The sequence below is a fragment of the Salmo salar genome, chromosome ssa14 (assembly GCF_905237065.1).
Source record: "Salmo salar chromosome ssa14, Ssal_v3.1, whole genome shotgun sequence".
NCBI classification, from domain to species: domain Eukaryota; kingdom Metazoa; phylum Chordata; class Actinopteri; order Salmoniformes; family Salmonidae; genus Salmo; species Salmo salar.
In genome coordinates, this window is record NC_059455.1 from 65,797,461 (window position 1) to 65,824,867 (window position 27,407).

Genomic DNA, 27,407 nt, shown 5'->3' on the forward strand with positions numbered 1-27,407 from the left:
AGCGTTGAGATTGCCTGCAATGACAACAAGCTCAGTCCGATGATGCTGTGACACACCGCCCCAGACCATGACAGACCCTCCACCTCCAAATCGATTCCGCTCCAGAGTACAGGCCTTGGTGTAATGCTCATTTCTTCGACGATAAACGTGAATCCGACCATCATCCCTGGTGAGACAAAACCGCGACTCATCAGTGAAGAGCACTTTTTGCCATTCCTGTCTGGTCCATCGACAGAGGGTTTGTGCCCATAGGCGACGTTGTTGCCGGTGATGTCTGGTGAGGACCTGCCTTACAACAGGCCTACAAGCCCTCAGTCCAGCCTCTCTCAGCCTATTGTGGACAGTCTGAGCACTGATGGAGGGATTGTGCATTCCTGGTGTAACTCGGGCAGTTATTGTTGCCATCCTGTACCTGTCCCGCAGGTGTGATGTTCAGATGTACCAATCCTGTGCAGGTGTTGTTACACGTGGTCTGCCACTGTGAGGACGATCAGCTGTCCCTCCTGTCTCCCTGTAGCACTGTCTTAGGCGTCTCACAGTACGGACATTGCAATTTATTGCCCTGGCCACATCTGCCGTCCTCATGCCTACTTGCAGCATGCCTAAGGCACGTTCACGCAGATGAGCAGGGACCCTGGGCATCTTTCTTTTGGTGTTTTTCAGAGTCAGTAGAAAGGCCTCTTTAGTGTCCTAAGTTTTCATAACTGTGACCTTAATTGCCTACCGTCTGAAAGCTGTTAGTGTCTTAACGACCGTTCCACAGGTGCATGTTCATTCATTGTTTGGTTCATTGAACAAGCATGGGAAACAGTGTTTAAACCCTTTACAATGAAGATCTGTGCAGTTATTTGGATTTTTATGAATTATCTTTGAAAGACAGGGTCCTGAAAAAGGGACATTTCTTTTTTTGCTGAGTTTAGTAAATCACATTTTGTTAATGAATTCAATTTTTGGGTTGCTTTTGCTGAAATTACTTTCCTTAGTAGCTAAGCCTGTTAGACAGAGACTTACCTGGCAGTTTTGGCCACTGTCCAATTTTAACAACATTCAACCTAGCAGCTCACCCTCAAAGTAAACCTCCCTATAGTCCCTGCAGTCCCTCTTTCTAAGCCCACAGCTTCACCTCAAACCTTTGCAGCTCTATGAAGCTCTACTCCCGACCCACCCACCGCTACACCGTACATCTACAGCAAAGGGTATGTTTCTTCCGAATAATTTTACATGAGTTGTTTGCCACAAGACCATAAATTATTCAATTAGAGAAACCTCAGTAGATTCCATTAGATAATGAAGTAATTGTTGAGGGATAAATCCTAGGCGTTGCACACGACCTAAAAGTGTATTCTCCCTGCAGTTCACTGAAAAGTCGGTTTGTGGCAATGGTGTGGCCAGGTCTCTTCCTGTTGCATGCCTAAACTGCCCTATAGTGTCATGGCTGGCTCGTTCCCCCCTGAACCCATGTCCCATAAGGTACTCTGGGAAACACGAGACTGCTATGTATCTACTCTACTCTCAACTCAGTGGCCACGTTCCAACAATCTCATATCCTCCTAACCTCATCTCTTCTCCTTCAGTGCCACTGATCTGAAAGGACTTGTTCCCGAACGGTCTCAAATGTCCTCCTACCCTTGTCTCCTTTCCTCTACTGCCACTGATCTGAAAGGACTTGTTCCAACCAGTCTCAAATATCATCCTTATGTCATCTCCCATCCTTCACACCTACTGGTCTGAAAGGACTTCATAGGTGATTGTATCAAGGCAAAATCATATTCCATGCATTCACATGTCGGAAGCCACAAAGGAAAGGACATGCAGAAAGGAAAGTCGAATGTGTTCCAATGTGTGTGGTCTGGCAGAGTTGATAGGGCAACAAGCCCCACCTGTCCCCCTCCATATAGATTATACTGGCATTAATTGAGTGTGTAATAATATAATTACAAGCAGGCTGATGTGGTCTGTAGCATAGCAACAGCTGGCGGAGTTCCTGACATCACTGTGCACTTAATCAACTGTCAGTATGTTTGGAGGGGAGGGAATGTGCTCTGCTTCTCTAGATGCATACATGAAATGCCTCCCGCAGATTCAGTGCTATGTGTATGATGCAATTTACATGGTTGGCTAGGCTAGTAGAAGGATCTGAGGCATAAATGGCAAGTATTCTCAGACTGCCTGTGATGTGTGAAGTGGTCAGTGGTAGCCTGTATGAAAGATAGAAGTGTTGACATAAACCCATAGCTTATGGCACCATATGATATACTGTAAGAAGGTGGTATAACGACTCCTTTCGCACTCTCTCTCTCTCTCTCTCTCTCTCTCTCTCTCTCTCTCTCTCTCTCTCTCTCTCTCTCTCTCTCTCTCTCTCTCTCTCTCTCTCTCTCTCTCTCTCACACACACTTTCTCTCTCTCTCATCCATGCATGGTTTTAGTCCAATCCAGTTGTTATCATTCAACACCCTCAATTGTGGCATCCTCAAACATTTTGCTATCTAATTCCCATGCAAGCAGTGTGTCATTTGGGTAGCTTGCGAAGCACGCTCAATCTATGTAATAAAACGGCGACTGTAATTTTTTGTTACCAAGCCGATAGTGAAAATAGCTGAACGCCTGCATCCAACTATCCACGTTGCCCTTTCTCCTGTAGCGTGTTTGGCTATGTTCTCCCCCAGCTGACCGTACAGCCAGAGTACATGTTTGAATTATTAACTAGGATCACCCAGCAGGTGAGTCTCTGTGTTCTTTCATGTACTTCACATCACCCCCCCACCCCGTTTAATTAGTTATGAAGACCTGCTTGCCTCTGCTCGTTAGTGTGAATCAAACAGCATAATTTACCGACCTTGCGTCTCTTGATATCTACTATAAAAATGTAGTTACTATGAATGTGATGTGGTTGTCTCACTTAGCTATCTTAAGATAGAATAAGAGCATCTGCTAAATGACTAAAATGTAATTGTAAAAATGTTGGTCTGTTACCAAGGCCCAGTATAGCCCGGTAGTTGTAGCCACAATGGAGTAGATGGTAGAAGTTGGTTATAGAACTGGTCCAGGGTCAGATATTGTATTTTGGTTCCTAATGGGTAAGGTTGGTGTAGGGGAATCTGATCCTTGATCTGTGGTTAGAGGTATAGATGTATGAGGAGCTCCATGGTAACAACCTCCTAAAAATCTAATAAAAACTCTAATTTTATTTGTCACATACACATGGTTAGCAGATGTTATTGCGAGTGTAGCGAAATGCTTGTGCTTCTAGTTCCAACAGTGCAGTAATATGTAACAGTAATCTAACAATTCCATAACAACTACCTAATACACACAAATCTAAGTAAGGGGATGGAATAAGAATATATACATATAAAGATATGGATGAGAGATGACTGGGCGGCATAGGCAAGATGCAATAGATCGTATAAAATACAGTATATACATATGAGACGAGTAATGCAAGATATGTAAACATTATTAAAGTAGCATTATTAAAGTGACTAGTGATCAATTTATTAAAGTGGCAAATGATTTCAAGTCTGTATGTAGGCAGACTTGTTTCACAGTCTGATGGCCTTGAGATAGAAGCTGTTTTTCAGACTCTCGGTCCCAGCTTTGATGCACCTGTACTGACCTCGCCTTCTGGATGGTAGCGGGGTGAACAGGCAGTGGCTCGGGTGCAGTTGCCGTACCAGGCGGTGATACAGCCCGACAGGATGCTCTCAACTCTCTACAAGATCTTACAATCGCCAAGGGCACTTGTCATTGTCATGAAATGTGAAGCTCACGTTATGAGATACTACTCTACTTGTTTATACAATATTGTTCATTGTCTGAAGCATGTCGTCACACAAATCAGCAGTCGACTGGTGGAGTCCAACTGTGAGAGCCCACAGGGAGAAGAGATGCCAGGGACAGTTTAGTGGTCACCAGGGGAGCAGAGCATCTAGTAAAGGTTGAACAGCTCTTCAATAATTCACACTCATATCACGACTGACTCACAAAGACTCACAAAGCACAAGTGGACTTGTTGGCCTTCTCGTTTCGTTGGTTGTGACTTTTGAGTTGCGGGATTAAAAATAAAAAATAATGTTGAATTTAGGTCAAAACAAAGTTGATAGGTCACTGATCTCTTGATCGACTCCCAGTTTCACCTATCTTTTTGCCAAAACATGTTGTCATTGAACATGAACCGGATGCCCGGTTATCCAATGCCGGTAGCAACAGAACATAGTGCTTGGGTGGAGTGTAAAAGAAAACGGCTACCCTCTTCTACCTCAGAAACACTATGTTCCATTTAGAAGATGTGGGATTCGAATCCCGCATTGGGACAGTTTACAGTAAACTCAGTAGTGTTTGTGTTAACTCTCACGGTGTACCTTTTCCATAAATGCACTGTTGTTGTCTCACATTAGCCAAAATATACAATGTTCCTAGAAGACTGCAGCATATCATTTTAAAATGAGAGTACCTCAGGGAGAGACACAGTTACTGTATGGAAAGGGGGTAGGGTTGTCTGACAACCTTTTCTCAGTGCTTTGTTGCACACCACAGTACATCATAATGCATCCATTACTGCTTTTGTGGTACTTGGTGCACAAACAACACACACCTCGTCCGACACAAGTTCCACAAACCGCGCCACTCACGTTTGCAAGCCTTCAGGCAGCTAGCTAGAGAGCTTGATTCTATAGATACTGCAGATTGCCCTAGATCCAATATATACTAGATAGATAGATTAGCTATACTAGATGCTATCGTCAGATCAAAGCCATAGGTTAGGCAGCGGAGGCCCAAACAGAGAGTGGTGCTGTGCCTGAAGCAGGCTCTGTGTGGTCAACATGATGGAATGGTAATATGACTCACAATGTGCACATTCTGGGACAGTCAATGAAGACGTGTGCGTTAGTATTATATTAAGTGCTTTCTCTGGTTGCTGGGAATTCAGAAATCAGTTGAGTTACTTTGTACGCATTTAGTTTTCTTATTTGATGGGACTACATATAGTGAAACATTTTCTATTGCTTCAGAAACACTGTAGTAGGATGAATTGGGTACTTCTAAAGAGGAGTAACTGAGTTCATTTGATCCTGGGAGTAGCCGTGCCTATCAGGGCGTAGATGTTTCACTTTCATACTCCCAATGTTCTTCATTTCCAAATTGTATCTACTGTTTATGAAAGTGTTATAGAGCATGGCCTCAACAGGCTTCAACCATGCAGACCACGCACACTTTGGCTGTGGCCCAATTCTCTTAATAGACATAAAATAACTTGAATACAAACACCCCTCTCTCTCTCTGTCTCTCTGTCTCTCTGTCTCTCTGTCTCTCTCTGTCTCTCTGTCGCTCTGTCTCTCTGTCTCTCTCTGTCTCTCTGTCTCTCTGTCTCTCTGTCTCACTGTCTCTCTGTCTCTCTGTCTCTCTGTCTCTCTGTCTCTCTCTGTCTCTCTCTGTCTCTCTGTCTCTCTGTCTCTCTCTCTCTGTCTCTCTGTCTCTCTCTCTGTCTCTCTGTCTCTCTCTCTGTCTCTCTGTCTCTCTGTCTCTCTGTCTCTCTCTGTCTCTCTCTGTCTCTCTGTCTCTCTGTCTCACTGTCTCTCTGTCTCTCTGTCTCTCTGTCTCTCTGTCTCTCTGTCTCTCTCTGTCTCTCTCTGTCTCTCTGTCTCTCTGTCTCTCTCTCTCTGTCTCTCTGTCTCTCTCTCTCTCTCTCTCTGTCTCTCTGTCTCTCTGTCTCTCTGTCTCTCTCTCTGTCTCTCTGTCTCTCTGTCTCTCTGTGTCTCTCTGTCTCTCTGTCTCTCTCTCTGTCTCTCTGTCTCTCTCTCTCTGTCTCTCTGTCTCTCTCTGGTCTGATATGATGAATTCATGGCTGGTTTGTTTAGTAGGCGTTTTGCTTTCGAGGCTAGCCAGGGATCCAGAAGCCAGCCGGCCAGAAGAGTTCAGTCCCGCTCCGGAAATTGGGCCTCGTTAAATCCATGCTACCCCGAGGGCACGATCACGATGCACGATCAACCCCGATGCGCCAGCCTGATATTTCCATATCAGAAACACATGTGTACATGCATGTGTATGGGCAAAGACATGACGACAGCGCAGGAACTGATTAGGAATCTATCAGTGCTGATTGGTTGGGAGAGAGAGAGAGAGAGAGAGAGAGAGAGAGAGCACTGGATAGCAGGATGTGACCTACATCCTCCTTCATCCTGCTTCTCTGTCTAATTTCAAAGCCCCAACAGAATTAATGAAACAGACAGGATGATATCTTTCTGCACTAGAGGATGAAGGAGGGAAGTAGGAGGACGAGGACAGTGACACATTCAAAGGATCCTCTAATAGAACTGTTTCCATTGGGATACTTTTTGGCGTGAAACGAGTTGGCTTGTTGGCTTCATTGTGTCGGAGGGCCTTTTAATTTCTACCTCTCTAAGAATTACCTCAAGGTTTTTTCAATAAATGAAAGCTAATTAAAGGCGAGTGGGGTACGGGAAGCGGTCCCGTCGGTACCCTCGCCGCCTCACTCGCGTTTCAAAGTGAATAAACACACCAATTAACCGCCTACCCAAAATGAGCACGCCACGCACCAGCCCCTCGTATGGGGAGATAAGGTGGGTAACAAAGGCAGCGGCGCCTCACCAAATAACTATGCTAATCACAGCTGATTACGAAGGCTAGGTACAGTACAGTGGAATTGTCTAGGTTGTAAAAAGAACAACCTACGTTTTAAGCGCTCTCCTTTCAAACCTCCATAACTCCCTGGTCGTCAAGGTTGTAGACGCTTTATTTTGTCCTTCATTTCATCACGGCTCTGTTTTCTCATCTGCTGCCCATTTAACTTTTATCTGACTATAGCTCAACATAGGCGTATCATCATAACGGTGTCCCTTCTTGTTCAGATTTGGCCTGGTTATGTGGGTAGGCCATAAAAGACTTGAGTAAAATGGGGATTAGGACCACATTTATTTTAGCCCTAGATGTCTTTCAGCCGCGGTCCGGGTCATCTCGCAACTAGGACTAGACGGTGTCACATTGTCGCTCATTAAGTCCGGTGAATAATCCCAGACCTGGACCCAGATATGTGTGTCAAAGACTGAGGGATGAAAAGAAGAGAACTAGGCCTCTGTGGCAGGGGGCTGGAAGACGACAAATGGAGTGGGAACCTAATGAAGAGATTGAAGAGAGAGAGGTGTGTGTGTGTGTGTGTGTGTGTGTGTGTGTGTGTGTGTGTGTGTGTGTGTGTGTGTGTGTGTGTGTGTGTGTGTGTGTGTGTGTGTGTGTGTGTGTGTGTGTGTGTGTGTGTGTGTGTGTGTGTGTGATGGATACTCTGGGGCTTATTCTGTTAGCATTCAGCTGCAGTACACACACAGGAAACAGAGCCATGAGTGTAATGCCAATGGGTAGTAGTGACTGAGGCTGCCAGTGGAAAAGTGTTTTCCTGTCCTCACTGGTGGCTTTAGCTACAGATTACTGCTTCAATGAGGGAATTGATTTTGGTTAGAGACTAGTGACAAGAACTGGGTCATATTCATCAGGCCACACCGTAGCAAAACGTTTTGCAACAGAAAACAAAAACTAGTCTTATTGGGCGAGTTCAGGTAGTCCCTCCCTGTTTCAGTCCGTTTTCTTCTATTTGATGCGTAATTAATACATCCCTGGAGTGGAATACAATGATGGGAGGGATGTACTGGATTAATACATAATGTTGTCTTGATTGGTTGACCTGCATAGTTATACTGCAGTTAAGAAAAATAAAACTGAATCCTGTCAAACTGAATGTTATTTGAAACCACACCCGAACTGCTGCACTTAACATCAGTTGAATTTCATATTAGTCCCACAGTCTTCCATGTGGCCTGCTTTGGTTTTCACAAGCCATGCCCTCACAGTTTGTCTTACCCTCACAGTTTGCGAGGCACGTTCCTACTCCCAGTCGTCTCTTAGTAATAGAGCCATCCTCAAAAGCCCTTATGAGGAAATACCAAGATGCTGTGATGTCTCTCGAACTCCTTGGCCCAGCCAGCCCTAGCCTTACTCTAGGGCTTTATGTCTGCCTGCATTCCTATAGCCGTCCTGTCTACCACCCCTACTCTCAGCTGTCAGTAGTAGTCCAGTCTCCATGCCCCCCCCCCCAGTCCCAGGCAGCTACAGGACCACTAGGTGCCATGTACCTAATATAGAAGGGAGAGCCTTCTTCAATCTGATAGTCTGCACAGTTGCATAGACACCAAAACCTGGGTTCAAATAGCCTAATATTTTGTTTTCTTTTCAGATAGGTTTAGGATTTGATTGAACCTGCGGGCAGGGTTTGCAATTTTGCACTTTTGGGACTAAGTACCATTGGTTCCCTTGTGCCAGGTGAGCTCAATCAAGCTCAGCTTAAGTATTTGAAAGAATATGTATATTATTTGAACCCAGGTCTGATACAGACTGCACTGCAGTCTATCTTGTAGACTGCACAGTCATACAGACACCACCTGCTATGGTATGAAGATTGACAGGGCTCTACAGGGCTATAAACTGGGCTAATGGGGTGATAGGATGAGTGGGAGGGAAGGAGGTTAGGGGGTTCTTTGGGATTTTATTTAAAGAATCTTGGAGGAATGTGAAGACTGTACCCGCACCCTTGAAGCTATTCGGAATGTGCGGTTCATTAGTTTCCACCCTCACTGTTTTGATGAGGAACACCACGGGTGAGGAATTTTAAAAAGGAGTTAAGATGACCTTGACGGCTGTAACGAACTGACGTAACACCATCCAAGACTGTCAGAGGGGTTTGATATCGACAGCTTTCAGATATTCCACCTTGTCATGATTGGACCTGGCCATCGTCTCTCAGCCAATCAGAGCTTCCTCAGCAGTAATTGTGACATGATCACAATTAGGTGTTTTTGTTGACTTCACAGGTTGTCACGACTGTTAGCATAGTGGTGTCGCTGGCGATTTTGCAGTAGAATTCGCAAACTTTAACCACAACCTTTTCCTCAAATGTGAGCTTCTTTTGGAAAAATAGTTCTGTTTAGCTAAGAACATCGGACCTTGGGTGACTTTTCTCTATTTCAAGGCAGTGGCTTATACTCCTTACTTTCTTAATAAAGTTAATAAAATGTCCGATTTCGTGGAGGAAGGCATTAGTACCACAGTGCTCTATCCATTTCCCTGGCTACAATAGGCCTCATGACAATTGCCTCTATTTAAAAAACAAAGTCAAAGCCCAGACACATAAAATCTAAAAGAGTTAGCTTCATGGTGGTGCACTGAATCCAACCACTGCCACGTTGTACCATCGTTGTACCATCCTCATCATTCCCATTGTAAGCATGGGGTCTATGGCTCCGTCTGGCCCCATCTCTCAGCCTCGGCCATGTCCTCATCTGCTCCAATTCCCCGTCCCAGTTCTCTGCCTCCGCTATAGTCCCCCGCGGCTCTGGCTGGGATGGCGCTAGCACTAGCGTAGCGTCACACGTTAACACAGGCTAACACAGAGGGACAGGGACAGTTCCGCCTGCCTTCCCAGACTCCCGTCTTATGAAAGGGCCATTGTAGGACACTGCTGTATCTAAGCAGATATATAGGCAGTGTTGTGTTTCCCGATCAAGAAAAGCTGGTTTGTTGGTAGCTTAAATCTGGTGCTCAACCGAGCTAGGGTTAATTTAGTCTCAGTTTCCCTCCCATCAGGGCCTTCCCACTTTTACACCAACAACAATCCATTCAAAACAAACCACAGACAAAACAGTCTACACGAATGTTTCTCATCTCCAGTTTGTATTTTCTTCCCTGAGTGGGCGTCTGACTACCAGTAGCAGTGTGGTGAGTCTTCATCATGCCTGCGGTCTGTGCTTGTTTGCGGCCCTGCCTTGCCCATCCCAGGCCACACACACACACACACACACACTCCACACCACAGCATCCTCGAGAGACACTACACATTCCTCATGCCCTGTCACGTTGTGTGAGCGTCAGTGGGAGAGGGAAAGAACAGCTCCGTCCCTGTTAGCTACTCAGGAAGAGGCTGATGCACTGACATATAGAGGCAGGTGGTTGAATGGGCTTTCAGGGTAACCTAAGGAAATACACAGCAGATAGAACAACATTCGAAATAGCTAGAAGAAAAATGTGCCGTAAAGCATCACTCCCTCTGATTGTCCCACTGATCTTGATATAGTAGTCTGTGACATACTATGTAGATTTTGTTAAATTATTTTTCTTTTTTCCCTCTCCCTACCACCCATCCCCTAATTGTAGTAAACAAATGGACAACAACACTTAGGCTTCTACTTCCGGCTATACATACTATATACATTTTACGGACACAATGCCTTTTACAATAGTTATCTTTTGTTTGTTTTTAATCCCATCCTTCAGCTACCCTCAACCCCTCCCATCTATCTCTGAAGACCGTCCAGTTTTGATTTGTCATATACTTTTAACTCTGCTGTTTCACAAAAGTTCTGAACCTCCGTATCTTTACGGACACAGTAAGCTAGCTATCACGCTAAACAACTTTGGTCACTGTGGTCCCTGGGCCAAAAACATACATTGACATCTACATTTGGCTGTCTTGTCTAGACCAGACAGAATTATGGCGACACAGGTTGGTAAACACACTAAACTGTTGACTCTGGTCTGGACAAAGAGGTGAATCGATCAGGCTGATTGTCATTAAAATGCCACCAACTGGGCTGTGATCAATACGTGTGTGTCAGGTGTGGCCTGTTTGGCCAGAGGGCGTTGGCTAGCCTGCAAAGTCAGCACAGCGTGGCAGCACTAAACTACATCCTAAATGGCACCCTATTCCCTATATAGTGCACTACTTTCCACAGGGCTGTGGTCAAAAGTAGTGCACTATATAGAAAATAGGGTGCCATTTCACACAAATGCTACCAGCTTCCATTGCTCTGTATATTTCAAGCACTCTGAGAGCCTATGCTGTAGCTAGCTACGTAGGTTCCTTTCTGGTTTGTTGTATATTGGAGTCATGCTTTCTGTAGGTCCCTTTCAAACTATTCTGGGCCGATTGTTCCGCAACTAGATCCAAACCCTTGTAGATATTTTACGTCAAAGCTCATAAAAAAGCTTTTCATTTTAAGTTTGTTGTTAGTGTCTGTCGATCAAGTTTATTAGCATTCAGTGAATAATTTGTAATCTACAAGTGATACATCAGCATAGACAGTTACTAGTTGTCTTCAATTGGAATAGGCTATGTCTATATGTTTCTACTGAAATGCTCTGTCATACTACAATGACCAGACTGACAGATAGAGACATCAGAGGCAATCTTCCTCCTGCATCAAAGAGGATGAGAGCAGAGAAGAGGAGAGAGGAGGAGAGAAGAGGTAACTCACAGAAGGTGAGAGAAGGGAAGGGGGAGGGGGGGGGGTGAGAGAGGGCGTGTGGAGAGGGTGAGAAAGAGGGAAGGTGTTGCTGCAATGCAGTGCTCACCATGCTACAGGGCCCCCATGTCACAGCTATTAATAAGGAGTGCTATTCCATACATCAGCTATTCAGGAGGGATCCTGGCAACCAGAGCCCCTGCGCCAACCAACCAGGTTATTTATAGATTTGGGGGTCAGGAGATTTTTCCGAGACTGGCAGTGTAGGGACTGGACTTCACATACTAGGAGTAGGAGACAGTATGTGCGTGTGTGGTGGGGATGTGAGGCGATGGGGGGTGCGTGTGTGGTGGGGATGTGAGGAGATGGGGGGGGTGCGTGTGTGGTGAGGATGTGAGGAAATGGGGGGGTGCGTGTGTGGTGGGGATGTGAGGAGATGGAGGTGCGTGTGTGGTGGGGATGTGAGGAGATGGGGGGTGCGTGTTTGGTGGGGATGTGAGGCGATGGGGGGTGCGTGTGTGGTGGGGATGTGAGGAGATGGGGGGGTGCGTGTGTGGTGGGGATGTGAGGAGATGGGGGGGTGCGTGTGTGGTGAGGATGTGAGGAAATGGGGGGGTGCGTGTGTGGTGGGGATGTGAGGAAATGGGGGGTGCGTGTGTGGTGGGGATGTGAGGAGATGGAGGTGCGTGTGTGGTGGGGATGTGAGGAGATGGGGGTGCGTGTGTGGTGGGGATGTGAGGAGATGGGGGGTGCGTGTGTGGTGAGGATGTGAGGAAATGGGGGGTGCGTGTGTGGTGGGGATGTGAGGAGATGGGGGGTGCGTGTGTGGTGGGGATGTGAGGAGATGGAGGTGCGTGTGTGGTGAGGATGTGAGGAAATGAGGGGGGTGCGTGTGTGGTGGGGATGTGAGGAGATGGGGGGTGTGTGTGGTGGGGATGTGAGGAGATGGAGGTGCGTGTGTGGTGAGGATGTGAGGAAATGAGGGGGGTGCGTGTGGTGGGGATGTGAGGAGATGGAGGTGCGTGTGTGGTGAGGATGTGAGGAAATGAGGGGGGTGTGTGTGTGGTGAGGATGTGAGGAAATGGGGGGGTGCGTGTGTGGTGGGGATGTGAGGAAATGGGGGGGTGCGTGTGTGGTGGGGATGTGAGGAGATGGAGGTGCGTGTGTGGTGGGGATGTGAGGAGATGGGGGTGCGTGTGTGGTGGGGATGTGAGGAGATGGGGGGTGCGTGTGTGGTGGGGATGTGAGGAGATGGGGGGTGCGTGTGTGGTGAGGATGTGAGGAAATGGGGGGTGCGTGTGTGGTGGGGATGTGAGGAGATGGGGGTGTGTGTGTGGTGGGGATGTGAGGAGATGGAGGTGCGTGTGTGGTGAGGATGTGAGGAAATGAGGGGGGTGCGTGTGTGGTGGGGATGTGAGGAGATGGGGGGTGTGTGTGGTGGGGATGTGAGGAGATGGAGGTGCGTGTGTGGTGAGGATGTGAGGAAATGAGGGGGGTGCGTGTGTGGTGGGGATGTGAGGAGATGGAGGTGCGTGTGTGGTGAGGATGTGAGGAAATGAGGGGGTGTGTGTGTGGTGGGGATGTGAGGAGATGGGGGGTGCGTGTGTGGTGGGGACGTGAGGAGATGGGGGTGCGTGTGTGGTGGGGATGTGAGGAGATGGGGGTGCGTGTGTGGTGGGGATGTGAGGAGATGGGGGGTGCGTGTGTGGTGGGGATGTGAGGAGATGGGGGTGCGTGTGTGGTGGGGATGTGAGGAGATGGAGGTGCGTGTGTGGTGAGGATGTGAGGAGATGGGGGTGCGTGTGTGGTGAGGATGTGAGGAGATGGGGGGTGTGTGTGTGGTGGGGATGTGAGGAGATGGGGGGTGCGTGTGTGGTGAGGATGTGAGGAGATGGGGGGTGTGTGTGTGGTGGGGATGTGAGGAGATGGGGGTGCGTGTGTGGTGGGGATGTGAGGAGATGGGGGTGTGTGTGTGGTGGGGATGTGAGGAGATGGGGGGGTGCGTGTGTGGTGGGGATGTGAGGAGATGGGTGTGTGTGTGTGGTGGGGATGTGAGGAGATGGGGGTGTGTGTGTGGTGAGGATGTGAGGAAATGAGGGGGGGTGCGTGTGTGGTGGGGATGTGAGGAGATGGGGGTGCGTGTGTGGTGGGGATGTGAGGAGATGGGGGGTGCGTGTGTGGTGGGGATGTGAGGAGATGGGTGTGTGTGTGTGGTGGGGATGTGAGGAGATGGGGGGGTGTGTGTGGTGGGGATGTGAGGAGATGGAGGTGCGTGTGTGGTGGGGATGTGAGGAAATGGGGGTGCGTGTGTGGTGGGGATGTGAGGATATGGAGGTGTGTGTGTGTGGTGGGGATGTGAGGAGATGGAGGTGTGTGTGTGGTGGGGATGTGAGGAGATGGAGGTGTGTGTGTGGTGGGGATGTGAGGAGATGGGGGTGCGTGTGTGGTGGGGATGTGAGGAGATGGAGGTGCGTGTGTGGTGGGGATGTGAGGAGATGGAGGTGCGTGTGTGGTGGGGATGTGAGGAGATGGAGGTGTGTGTGTGGTGGGGATGTGAGGAGATGGGGGTGCGTGTGTGGTGGGGATGTGAGGAGATGGAGGTGCGTGTGTGGTGGGGATGTGAGGAGATGGAGGTGCGTGTGTGGTGGGGATGTGAGGAGATGGGGTGCGTGTGTGGTGGGGATGTGAGGAGATGGGGGGTGCGTGTGGTGGGGATGTGAGGAGATGGGGGTGCGTGTGTGGTGGGGATGTGAGGAGATGGAGGTGCGTGTGTGGTGGGGATGTGAGGAGATGGGGGTGCGTGTGTGGTGGGGATGTGAGGAGATGGAGGTGCGTGTGTGGTGGGGATGTGAGGAGATGGAGGTGCGTGTGTGGTGGGGATGTGAGAAGATGGGGGTGTGTGTGTGGTCGGGATGTGAGGAGATGGGGGTGCGTGTGTGGTGGGGATGTGAGGAGATGGGGGCTGCGTGTGTGGTGGGGATGTGAGGAAATGAGGGGGGTGCGTGTGTGGTGGGGATGTGAGGAGATGGGGGGGTGTGTGTGGTGGGGATGTGAGGAGATGGAGGTACGTGTGTGGTGAGGATGTGAGGAAATGAGGGGGGTGCGTGTGTGGTGGGGATGTGAGGAGATGGAGGTGCGTGTGTGGTGAGGATGTGATGAAATGAGGGGGGTGTGTGTGTGGTGAGGATGTGAGGAAATGGGGGGGTGCGTGTGTGGTGGGGATGTGAGGAGATGGAGGTGCGTGTGTGGTGGGGATGTGAGGAGATGGGGGTGCGTGTGTGGTGGGGATGTGAGGAGATTTGGGCTGCGTGTGTGGTGGGGATGTGAGGAGATGGGGTGTGTGTGTGTGTGTTTTGTGTGCGTGGAGCAGGAAATATGTCCGGAATTTTCCAAAGGTCTTCTGGATTTCAATTAGATGTAAACACACCACCAACAAAGTACTGTAGCGTATAAACACTGCTCACTATGTAAGATTGTGAGCGAAGGACGGTGTTGAGAAAGAGTTGAATTGTAGTAACTGTGGCATAATGTATTAGGGAGGAGCTGGAGCTTTATTACAGATGGATGCCGTTCAGCAGAGGAAGTCCGATACATTTGTTCTGTACGTAGAGAGAGATAAGGAGTGAGAGAGAGAGATGGAGAGAGATTTATGTTTACTGCCACGGTCTCCATGGCAACCCTCGAGCATCCTGGGGTGGAAAATTGTATTTTCCCCTTCGTTGCTGTCTGGCCTTTTGCCGGAGACCTGTCATATTGACAAGGCACTGAAGAGCTTACATTACAAAAACATTACTTTTCACTGCTTCTACAGAAATGCAGAGATTTGAATGGCAGCGGAGCGAGTGATAGGATAGGATACAACTGTATTAATCCATCTGCAGCTAACTTCTGAGTTTGGCAGCATAAGCTCCTATAAGAGAAAAACCTTACAGTTATAGATCTGGATGTCCAGTGGGTACTTGAAAATAAAGAGGTCCATGTTACACACAGACATGGACGATACATAATAGAACAGGGGTCATTATCCCCCTGACAGTTGTTGAACTAAAGGAGCACTTTACAGATGTAGGATCTTAATTTGAGCCAGTTTGCTACAGCAGGAAAATAATCCTGCAGCAACAAGAAATCTGAATTATTATGTGGATTATAATTCATGGACATTTTTATAGGCGTTGATCCATTTTTTCGTAAGGGGAAATCAAGTCTGAAATTTCAACGTGGAAATTACAAACTTCAGAAGTGGTTTAAACATAATACTGTAACTGTAACATCTGCTTCCAACTCACACCCTCAAACACGTAGATCCTCTGAACACAGTTCACACTCTCAAACACCCAGATCCCCTGAACGCAGCTCACGCTCCAGATCCCAATCACCTGAATTCTAATCACCTGTTCACACACCTGTATGTCATCATCTCACACTTTAGTTCTGTTCTTTGCACCCCATCACTGTGAGGTATTGTTTGTTTTGTGACACATCTATTCGGAGCTCTGTTTTTCCCGTGATTTACTCCTCCCGTGTATGATAATTTTTGCCTGCCTCACTAACGACGCATTTTGCCTATTCCCTGCCTGTACTATCGGATTTCCTGTTATCTACCTATTGCCTGATCTCCCGGACGACGTTACTAGCCTTTTCCCTGCCTGTACTGTTGCCCTTTTGGACCCCCTGTGTATGACCTTCTGCCTGCCCCTGGACCCAGCTACCTGCCTCCTCCTGTAGTCCTTTACAATAAACACCTGCTGCGCCCTGCACTTGTAACCAGCTCTCTGTCTCCCCTTGTGTTCATTACAGTAACACAATACCCCCAACCCCCTTAAAACATGTAACTCCCCCATTCATTTTTAATAGCTTTACATGGCCAATCTCGGCAGATGGAAATATAGGTAAGAAATACCACACCATACAATAACATATGGAAATATCACACCATAGCACATTATTACAGTTCTGTTAATGCAATAGTAGCATGATTATGGAGTGGTCATGCAAACAGAGTGACGACAGTCAGACAACCAATACACAGAAACCTACTGAATGATAGACGAGGAAGATATGGAACGGAGCTTAGAATGTGAACCATGGCCACTAATGATTGTGAGCACCAGTTCATGGTTGGATGAATTGACATGAATGGTATTTTAATAATTCATCGACTTAAACCCCAGCTATGGATATTGAAATATATCACAGTACTTCCTAGGCGATCAGTGACAGTCCGATTGTCACGTCCTGGCCAGTATAAGGGTTAATTGTTATTGTAGTTTGGTCAGGACGTGGCAGAGGGTATTTGTTTTATGTGGTTCAGGGTGGTGTGTTAGTTAGGAGGGCGTTTGATTGATTATTTCCAGGTTTTGAGTTATGGTCTATGTTTATGTATTTCTATGTGAAGTCTAGTGAGTGTGTTTCTATGTTGAGTTAATTGGGGTGGACTTCCAATTGAATGTAGCAGTTTGGTGTTGCCTTTGATTGGAAGTCCTATATTAGTTGGGTGTGTTTGTCTTGTATTTGTGGGATATTGTTCTTGGATTGCTGTGGTGCCTTCAAGACTGTTATTTTGTCGTTCATCGCTTTGTTATTTTTGTATACGTGTTTGTTTGGTTTTTTCCTTCTTTTCCCGTAAAATAAAGAAGATGAGTATACACATACCTGCTGCGTTTTGGTCCTCCATTTCTAACGACACCCGTGACACCGATGAAATGTATTTCGAGTATGAAATGGATTTGGTTTGAGAAACATCATAAGAGCATGTACTGAATTGGGTAAAATACTGTTGAAAAACTCATTTCTTTTACAGTAATGACTAAATGCACAAGCTCTTTTCTGCATTGCCCACGGTTTGAAATGATGACCATCAGCAAGTGCAGCAATACAATACAGAACGCAATAAATTAGCTACAGTGTATCTGGCCGTTCCATTGTCCACTGCACCATTGAATCACACACCCACTTGTTATAATGGGATGTTTTTGAAGAACATCCTTCTCCCATAGAGCAGCCTGGGTAAGGCCTGAAGTCTGTGGAACAATAACCCAGGAGGGAGTCCCTGTCTGGGGGAGAGAGTGGCCATCTGTCCCATGGTGCCTGTATAGCTATTAGCTACTACTAGTCTGCTACTGTTGAGTCCTAGTCAGTCAGTACAGGGGGGTCGTGAAGAGGTGGGGCTTTTTTTACTGTCAAGGGAAACCAGAGGGGCTTTGTCGAAGATGACATTACTTTTTCTTCTGGCGAGGAATTTTTCAACATTTCACACCCTCCTCCTCTACTCCCTCCTTTTATCCGGAGAGGTGAGGTCCTAGGCTTTGTTTGCTTTTCACAAAAAACACGAACGGTCACACTTAAGTGATTAGGGCTCTGTGTGTGTGTCAGTGAGTGACGCAATGAACAGTGTCCTACCTCTTCCCCCAGCAAGCTCTTCCTGATAGTCCTAGACTTAGACAGACCAGGCTAAATGGGACGGGTGTGTTAAAAGTAGTAGCATTTTGAGAAACCACCATGTCAGCTAAGTGACGTGCTCTGCCTGTCTTTTGACCCCTGTCAAAAGGACCTCTGTTGCTTCAGCCCTCCACTGTGAAACTAACTCTCCTGTTCATTTACATATTTGGACACTATGAGTCATAGATGTTGTCCTCAGGGATACAGCATATGAGATACTTGTAATATTTAGCTTACTGTTTTCACTGTTGCACTCTTACTTCTCTATCAGTTCTTTGAAACTGTAACACAAAGCGATTGACATTGGAATCAGCTATAAATGTTCATATTATCAGTGACTAAGCTTGAAATAAATGGTGATATCATAGTTTAATATGAAAGCACTTCTACGCATCCTCTGAATGTTTGTGATTTTGCTCATGGATACATTTGTGAACCTGTTCAAGAACGACAACAACCGTCAATCATTTGTCTAGAGAATAGCAAATCGTTATAAAACATAACGTGAGATGAGATCCCTCTTCAACAGTCTCTGTCTGACAGATTGTGTTGTTGGTCTGGTTTCAGGCGGCACCAGAGACATCGGATCAGCCCTCACCAGGATGTGTATGAGGCACCGGAGCATCGAGGCCAAGCTTAGGCAGTTCTCCATGTGAGTCACGGTCATCTCCGCCTCTCCATTCTGCCTTTTCTCTCTCTATTCCATCCTTCTATCTGTCTGAATGCGCCAATTAGCTCATATTGTGCAGAGAGTGAAGTAAGATAAGCAGAGTGAAATGAGGAGATTAAACTGCCTACAGTGCCTACACAGTGCCTACACACACCACACGCCTAGAGGAACACAACCCCAAAAATGTATTTTGTACGTTATCTCAGATCGTTATTCTCCACTCTGTTTGATTTGAGTTGTAATCCCCACCCAAGGATTTTCATCGACTGCTTGATTAACCCTCTGCAAGACCAGATGGAGGAGTGGAAGAGAGTGGCCAACACTCTAGACAAGGACCACGCCAAAGGTAGGGGCTACACACACACACACACACACACACACAGTAAACTACCTCTACCACATACACTTTCTCAAACCTCTCCACACTACACTCTCCTCCTTCACCCCATTATTGCCTGCAGTCGTGCAGTATAATTCACATACACTCATCACCTCCATCTACTGCAGTAGCACTCTGGTTAGCTAGATATCGCACTTTATACTCCCTTGTGTTATAAAGGAATTACTTTACTTAGTCTGTAGTTCAACAGTGCTTTTATGTGCTTCAGCTAACCACTTCAAACCCAATCCCTCTCTCCGCTCAATAATACCCAACCTGGGAGTTCAGTTCTCCCCCGTAGAGAAAAAAAAGAGCACTCCCTCGTTGCAGGGTTTGATTCCAGCCACCACTTATCATACTGATGTCACGACGGAAAGCGAGTCCCTCAGAACAAAGATCAATGAGATGTTATTCCTTTTTAGGAGTCGCCCTCGTTTCGGTTGTTCGCCGCACTTCAAAGCACTGACAATGGCAATGTGCGACACGTTGTGTCCACTGTGTTTCCCTTCCTTTCGCAGAGTACAAGAAAGCCCGTCAGGAGATCAAAAAGAAATCCTCCGACACTCTCAAGCTGCAGAAGAAGGCAAAGAAAGGTAGGGTGACTGAGGATGCCTGGTGTCTGGTTAGGACTGCTTATGATGACTGAGGATGCCTGGTGTCTGGTTAGGACTGCTTATGATGACTGAGGATGCCTGGTGTCTGGTTAGGACTGCTTATGATGACTCTGAGGATGCCTGGTGTCTGGTTAGGACTTCTTATGATGACTGAGGATGCCTGGTGTCTGGTTAGGACTGCTTATGATGACTCTGAGGATGCCTGGTGTCTGGTTTGGACTTCTTATGATGACTGAGGATGCCTGGTGTCTGGTTAGGACTGCTTATGATGACTGGGGATGCCTGGTGTCTGGTTAGGACTTCTTATGATGACTCTGGGGATGCCTGGTGTCTGGTTAGGACTGCTTATGATGACTGGGGATGCCTGGTGTCTGGTTAGGACTTCTTATGATGACTCTGGGGATGCCTGGTGTCTGGTTAGGACTGCTTATGATGACTGAGGATGCCTGGTGTCTGGTTAGGACTGCTTATGATGACTGAGGATGCCTGGTGTCTGGTTAGGACTGCTTATGATGACTGAGGATGCCTGGTGTCTGGTTAGGACTGCTTATGATGACTGAGGATGCCTGGTGTCTGGTTAGGACTGCTTATGATGACTGAGGATGCCTGGTGTCTGGTTAGGACTGCTTATGATGACTGAGGATGCCTGGTGTCTGGTTAGGACTGCTTATGATGACTGAGGATGCCTGGTGTCTGGTTAGGACTGCTTATGATGACTCTGAGGATGCCTGGTGTCTGGTTAGGACTGCTTATGATGACTGAGGATGCCTGGTGTCTGGTTAGGACTGCTTATGATGACTGAGGATGCCTGGTGTCTGGTTAGGACTGCTTATGATGACTGAGGATGCCTGGTGTCTGGTTAGGACTGCTTATGATGACTGAGGATGCCTGGTGTCTGGTTTGGACTGCTTATGATGACTCTGAGGATGCCTGGTGTCTGGTTTGGACTTCTTATGATGACTGAGGATGCCTGGTGTCTGGTTAGGACTGCTTATGATGACTCTGAGGATGCCTGGTGTCTGGTTAGGACTGCTTATGATGACTCTGAGGATGCCTGGTGTCTGGTTTGGACTGCTTATGATGACTGAGGATGCCTGGTGTCTGGTTTGGACTTCTTATGATGACTGAGGATGCCTGGTGTCTGGTTAGGACTGCTTATGATGACTCTGAGGATGCCTGGTGTCTGGTTAGGACTGCTTATGATGACTCTGAGGATGCCTGGTGTCTGGTTTGGACTGCTTATGATGACTGAGGATGCCTGGTGTCTGGTTTGGACTTCTTATGATGACTGAGGATGCCTGGTGTCTGGTTTGGACTGCTTATGATGACTCTGAGGATGCCTGGTGTCTGGTTTGGACTGCTTATGATGACTCTGAGGATGCCTGGTGTCTGGTTAGGACTGCTTATGATGACTGAGGATGCCTGGTGTCTGGTTAGGACTGCTTATGATGACTCTGAGGATGCCTGGTGTCTGGTTAGGACTGCTTATGATGACTCTGAGGATGCCTGGTGTCTGGTTAGGACTGCTTATGATGACTGAGGATGCCTGGTGTCTGGTTAGGACTGCTTATGACTGGAACCAGGCTCTCTGTGACTTTGACTTGAAAGGTAAATCCGATTTGGTGGTGGCGGGAGGAGACAAAAGTGTTGATACTGAACTCTACCAAGACACATCTCATACTGTCCCAGGTGACAGGGCAAAGGGTCAGAATAGTTATCGGATGAGAGGCAGAAGAGACAGTTATTTTTGGAAGTTATCTGTCTGGATTTAAGGAGGGACTATATTGTGCAAATAACAATCCATTGGATTTTATTACAGACCTTATATCTTTACGATTTTGGGCCAAAGTCTAATATATTCTGCAATGCATAAGTTAATAAGGATATGTGACAATTCTGCAACCTGTAGCTATTCAAGAACAGGTCTCCTTTTCCTGGGTCTAAACTGACTGAGATTTTTCCTTTCTACTCCAACTACCATTGTTGCATCCGATCACGCCCCTGTTCTTTCCAGCTGACGTGTTTGGTAAGTCGCTGCCCCCTGTAGCTGCCTTTGGTTCACGGTTCTCTGTTGACCTGTTGACCGCCATTGACCTTTCCCACCTGTGTGTGGTCTCGTCCCCGTTCCCTGTCACATTGTCTACTGGTCTGTTTCATATTGTGAGGTCACATTCCTCACTCAAGGGTTAAAAATCTCCTGAATGCCCAAAATAGTTCCTCGTCCCCGCTTCTCTTCTTCTTCCGGTCTCCCCTGAGGTCCCTTCCCCCCACCCACTACCCTCACTGTGTCATGAGTTTGGTCTGCTTCCAAATATACCTCACTGACTCCCTTTGGCTTTTCGCTGCAGCTTCATTTTGTATCATCAGGGGAGATCAGGACTGGGGCAGCATCACTAAATAATTGTGGAATTCATTATCTGTCTGGCTCCAATATACAGGTAACTGCCAAAATTAAGGAAACACCAACGTAGTGTCTTAATAGGTCGTTGGGCCACCACAAGCCGCCTGAACAGCTTCAATGCACATTGGCAAAGATTATACAAGTGTTTGGAACTCTATTAGAGGGATGCGACACCATTCTTTCATGAGAAATTCTATCATTCGGGGTTTTGTTGATGGTAGTGGAAAAACTGTCTAAGGTGCAGCTCCAGAATATTGCATAAGTGTTCAATTGGGTTGAGATCTGGTGACTGAGACACACACACACAGACACACATTCTCAACACCGTCCTTCGCTCACAATCTTACATAGTGAGCAGTGTTTATACGCTACAGTACTTTGGTGGTGGTGTGTTTACATCTAATTGAAATCCAGAAGACCTTTGGAAAATTCCGGACATATTTCCTGCTCCACGCACACAAAACACACACACATGGGCATGCAGGCACACATACACACACACACACACACACACACACACACACACACACACACACACACACACACACACACACACACACACACACACACACACACACACACACACACACACACACACACACACACCTTATGCTCCTTTGAGACCCCTCTTTCAAAGTCACTGAGATCTCTTGCTTAATTACCTCAGGAACCACACCTGTTTGGAAGCACCTGCTTTCAATATACTTTATGTCCCTCATTTACTCAAGTGTTTGCTTTATTTTGGAAGTTACCTGTAGATCTCCACTGAAACCACTTTTAAAGGAGCCATTTCTGTATCGCACAGTTACAGCCAACAATCAGGGCCTCTTCTCTGACAGCTCTGATATGAAATAGGCTTGTGAGCAGTTTTCAACCTCTTGTTGTTTAGAGTAATGTTTTGATCTGACCCCTGCACTATGTCTCACCCTCACCATATTCTGCCTGTTATGAAACCAACTACAGCTTGTATTGTGATATACCTGTTTACAGAATTTGTAGATTTTAGACGTATATCATTCATGTTTGTAGAGGTTTCCAATGTTGTTATATTCAATGTGATAGAATGCTAAAACATTATGAATGGTACTTCCTGGCATGCATTCACCATACAAATGAAAACGAGACATCTGCCTCATGAACCAGTCTGTTTTAGTTGCATAAAGTGCCTGTTATGATTGTATACGAGACCATATTATCCTGACCGTCAAAATAGTTTGATTTCCACCTTCAAACTGACCCATAAGACAAAACAAACAGGACCGAGAACTGACCCCTGAGGAACCTCAAATGTGGTCAGAGCACTCTGGTCCAATAGTCTCCCTAGCCTATTATATAGTGCAGGGAAACTCCCCCAGTGCATTCCTATGAGTGTAATGAGAGCAATGGAGAGCATCAACATGCCGAATGTGATCCAAATGTTGGTTCTGTGTCCCTTTAAGGAATTCCGTTGCAGTGCTTTCCCTGGAAAATGAGAAGGGCCTCCATCTATCTAGCCTTAACCACATAACTAGTACTGGCTCTTCTGAGAAATGTAAAACTTTAATTGCATGTTTACGTCCCTAAAACCTACAAGAGATTACTGAACGTTTCTCTACCAGTTCAGACAACAGTTGTATTCTTTTAGCACACCATGATACTTCATCTACTTTGATTGTGCATTGTACATTAGTTAATAGACCAATAAGAAAGAGAGTTCCAAAACTTTTTTTTATTCATTGATATGACTCATCTAGATTTTAGAATGTCAGTAAAACCAAAGACAGTTTTGATACAATTAAGTGGTTGATTTGAGAGGGTAAAATGTCCAAACCCAGAACAATGCACTGTTTTGCAATTACATAAGTGCACTTCAATGGGACACACACACACACACAAGATCCTGCTTTAACTCCGTGTACCTTGCCTAGGGCTGTGGTTCTTCAGTGTGTTCCGGAATGCTGAGCTTGTGTAATATTGTGAGGGTGTGACCCTGATGTAAACACCAACCGGTTCCACAGCATGATTTGATTGGTGCTTGAGATAGCACTGTGAGGATTGCGCTCATAGATATAAATTAGTGATCAAAAGATTAAGTGTGAAGTAGTACAAGGGATTGGTTGGAATTGTATTTACAAAGATGGTTGGGACTGTGGTGATGGTTATATCTATATAACTATATATCTAAGGATGATGGTGACAACTGCAAACCACAACAATTCAATTAAAACATATCTTTAAGGGACATTGGAGTCTTTTCGTCCTGTTTTCACCTCAGAATTCTTTCTGTCATAAACATCTGGCTTGAGACTGAAAATAGTTTATGTTTCTGTGTACTCAGATAGACCTTGTCTTAACCCTAAATTAGGATCAAAATAACAAAGGTGGTGTGTGTGTGTGTGTGTGTGTGTGTGTGTGTGTGTGTGTGTGTGTGTGTGTGTGTGTGTGTGTGTGTGTGTGTGTGTGTGTGTGTGCGCCGCAGGCCGGGGGGACATCCAGCCCCAGCTGGACAATGCCATGCAGGACATCAGTGATAAGTACCTGCTGCTGGAGGAGACGGAGAAGCAGGCGGTCAGGAAGGCCCTGGTGGAGGAGAGGAGCCGCTTCTGCACCTTCGTCTCCATGCTGAGGCCAGTTGTGGTGAGTCCCCACCAACAGCCTGTGTAGTCAAGCACAGGTCATTTGTTAGGGGGTGCTGGGCCGAAGAAAATATGTAGGAACGAAGTAGAATCTGCGAACACAATTATTTCAACACATTCTAACCAATCATGTTGTTCTAACAAATGAGTTCCAACCAATAGCGTCTTTGTTATGGATGTTAACTTCCCTGGGATATGTGGGACGCTAGCGTCCCACCTCGACAACAGCCAGTGAAATTGCAGGGCGCCAAATTCAAAACAACAGAAATCTCATAATTAAAATTCCTCAAACATACAAGTATTATACACCATTTTAAAGATAAACTTCTTGTTAATCCAGCCACAGTGTCTGATTTCAAAAAGGCTTTACGGCGAAAGCACACCTTGCGATTATGTTAGGTCAGCGCCTAGCCACAGAAAACCATACAGCCATTTTCCAAAGAAGGAGAGGTGTCACAAAAGACAGAAATAGCATTAAAATTAATCACTAACCTTTGATGATTTTCACCGGATGGCACTCCCAGGACTCCATGTTAGACAATAAATGCGTGTTTTGTTCGATAAAGTTCATCTTTATGTCCAAAAACCTCATTTGAAATTGGTGCGTTATGTTCAGAAATGCATTGTCTCAAACAAACATCCGGTGAAAGTGCAGAGAGCCACATCAAATTACAGAAATACTCATCATAAACATTGATAAAAGATACAAGTGTTAAACATACAATTAAAGATAAACTTCTCCTTAATGCAACTGCTGTGTCAGATTTCAAAAACGTTTTACGGTAAAAGCACACCATGCAATTATGTTAGGTCAGCGCCTAGCCACAGAAAACCATACAGCCATTTTCCAAGTAAGGAGCGCTGTCACAAAACTCAGAAATAGCGTTATAAATATTTACTTACCTTTGATCTTCATCGGAATGCACTCCCAGGAATCCCAGTTCCACAATAAATGTTTGTTTTGTTCGATAAAAGCACACCATGTCCAAATACCTCCTTTTTGTTCGCGCGTTTAGTCCAGTAATCCAAATGCACAATGCGCTGGCACTAAGTCCCGACGAAAAAGTCTAAAAAGTTCCATTAACGTTCGTAGAAACATGTCAAACGATGTATAGAATCAATCTTTAGGATGTTTTTATCATAAATCTTCAATAATATTCCAACCGGACAATTCCTTTGTCTTTAGAAATGAAAGGGAACACAGCTCGCGCTCACATGCGGGACTTAGCTCATGGCATTCTGCCAGACCCCTGATTCAAACAGCTCTTATCCTCTCCCCCTTCACAGTAGAAGCCTGAAACAACATTCTAGTGGAAGCCTTAGGAAGTGCAATATGACCCCATAGACACTGTATATTGGATAGGCAATCACTTGAAAAACTACAAACCTCAGATTTCCCACTTCCTGGTTGGATTTTTTTCTCAGATTTTTGCCTGCCATATGAGTTCTTTTATACTCACAGACATCATTCAAACAGTTTTAGAAACTTCAGAGTGTTTTCTATCCAAATCTACTAATTATATGCATATTCTAGCTTTTGGGCCTGAGTAGCAGGCAGTTTACTCTGGGCACCTTATTCATCCAAGCTACTCAATACTGCCCCCCAGTCCCAAAGAAGTTAATATACAGTGCACTTCGAGGGTCCAAACAACCATCTCATTAGAGGTCGACCGATTAATCGGAATGGCCGATTAATTAGGGCTGATTTCAAGTTTTCATAACAATCGGAAATCGGTATTTTTGGATGCCGATTTGGGTGATAAAAAAAAAATGTGGACCTTTATTTAACTAGGCAAGTCAGTTAAGAACACATTCTTATTTTCAATGATGGCCTAGGAATGGTGGGTAAACTGCCTTGTTCAGGGGCAGAACGACAGATTTTTACCTTGTCAGCTCAGGGATTCCATCTTGCAACCTTACGGTTAACTAGTCCAACGCTCTAACCACCTGCTTTACATTGCACTCCACGAGGAGCCTGCCTGTTACGCGAATGCAGTAAGAAGCCAAGGTAAGTTGCTAGCTAGCATTAAACTTATCTTATAAAAACAATCAATCAATCATAATCACTAGTTAACTACACATGGTTGATGATATTACTAGTTTATCTAGCCTGTCCTGCATTGCATATAATCGCTTAGGTACACGTTGCTCCAAACATAAACATCAATGCCTTTCTTAAAATCAATACAAGTATATATTTTTAAACCTGCATATTTAGTTAATATTGCCTTCTAACATGAATTTCTTTTAACTAGGGAAAATGTGTCACTTCTCTTGCAAACAGAGTCAGGGTATATGCAGCAGTTTGGGCCGCCTGGCTCGTTGCGAACTGTGAGACTATTTCTTCCTAACAAAGACAGCCGACTTTGCCAAACGGGGGATGATTTAACAAAAGTGCATTTGCGAAAAAAGCACAATCGTTGCACGACTGTACCTAACCATAAACATCAATGCCTTTCTTAAAATCAATACACAGAAGTATATATTTTTAAACCTGCATATTTAGCTAAAAGAAATCCAGGTTGCAGGCAATATTAACCAGGTGAAATTGTGTCATTTTGCGTTCATTGCACGCAGTCACGGTATATGCAACAGTTTGGGCCGCCTGGCTCGTTGCGAACTAATTTGCCAGAATTTTACGTAATTATGACATAACATTGAAGGTTGTGCAATGTAACAGGAATAACGTTTTGTTTTCGAGATGATAGTTTCCGGATTCGACAATATTAATGACCTATGGCTCGTATTTCTGTGTGTTATTATGTTATAATTAAGTCTATGATTTGATAGAGCAGTCTGACTGAGCGACGGTTGGCATCAGCAGGCTGGTAAGCATTCATTCAAAATAGCACTTTCGTGCGTTTTGCCAGCAGCCCTTCGCAATGCATTGCGCTGTTTATGAATTCAAGCCTGTCAACTCCCAAGATTAGGCTGGTGTAACCGATGTGAAATGGCTAGCTAGTTAGCGGGGTGCGCGCTAATAGCGT

At 46.0% G+C, this 27,407-nt stretch overlaps 1 protein-coding gene across 8 annotated transcripts in view; it reads left to right on the plus strand.

The window, feature by feature from the left end:
• Nucleotides 1-27,407, plus strand: part of LOC106569924 (protein MTSS 1) — a 55,703-nt gene that overhangs the window by 14,450 nt on the left and 13,846 nt on the right. For 7 of the 8 annotated variants that reach the window (XM_014141663.2, XM_014141664.2, XM_014141665.2 and 4 more), the window contains exons 4-7: nucleotides 18,309-18,393; nucleotides 18,666-18,757; nucleotides 19,309-19,383; nucleotides 24,264-24,421. In XM_014141663.2, coding sequence (XP_013997138.1) covers nucleotides 18,309-18,393; nucleotides 18,666-18,757; nucleotides 19,309-19,383; nucleotides 24,264-24,421 — 410 coding nt within the window. The other variant, XM_014141669.2, reaches the window with a different exon arrangement.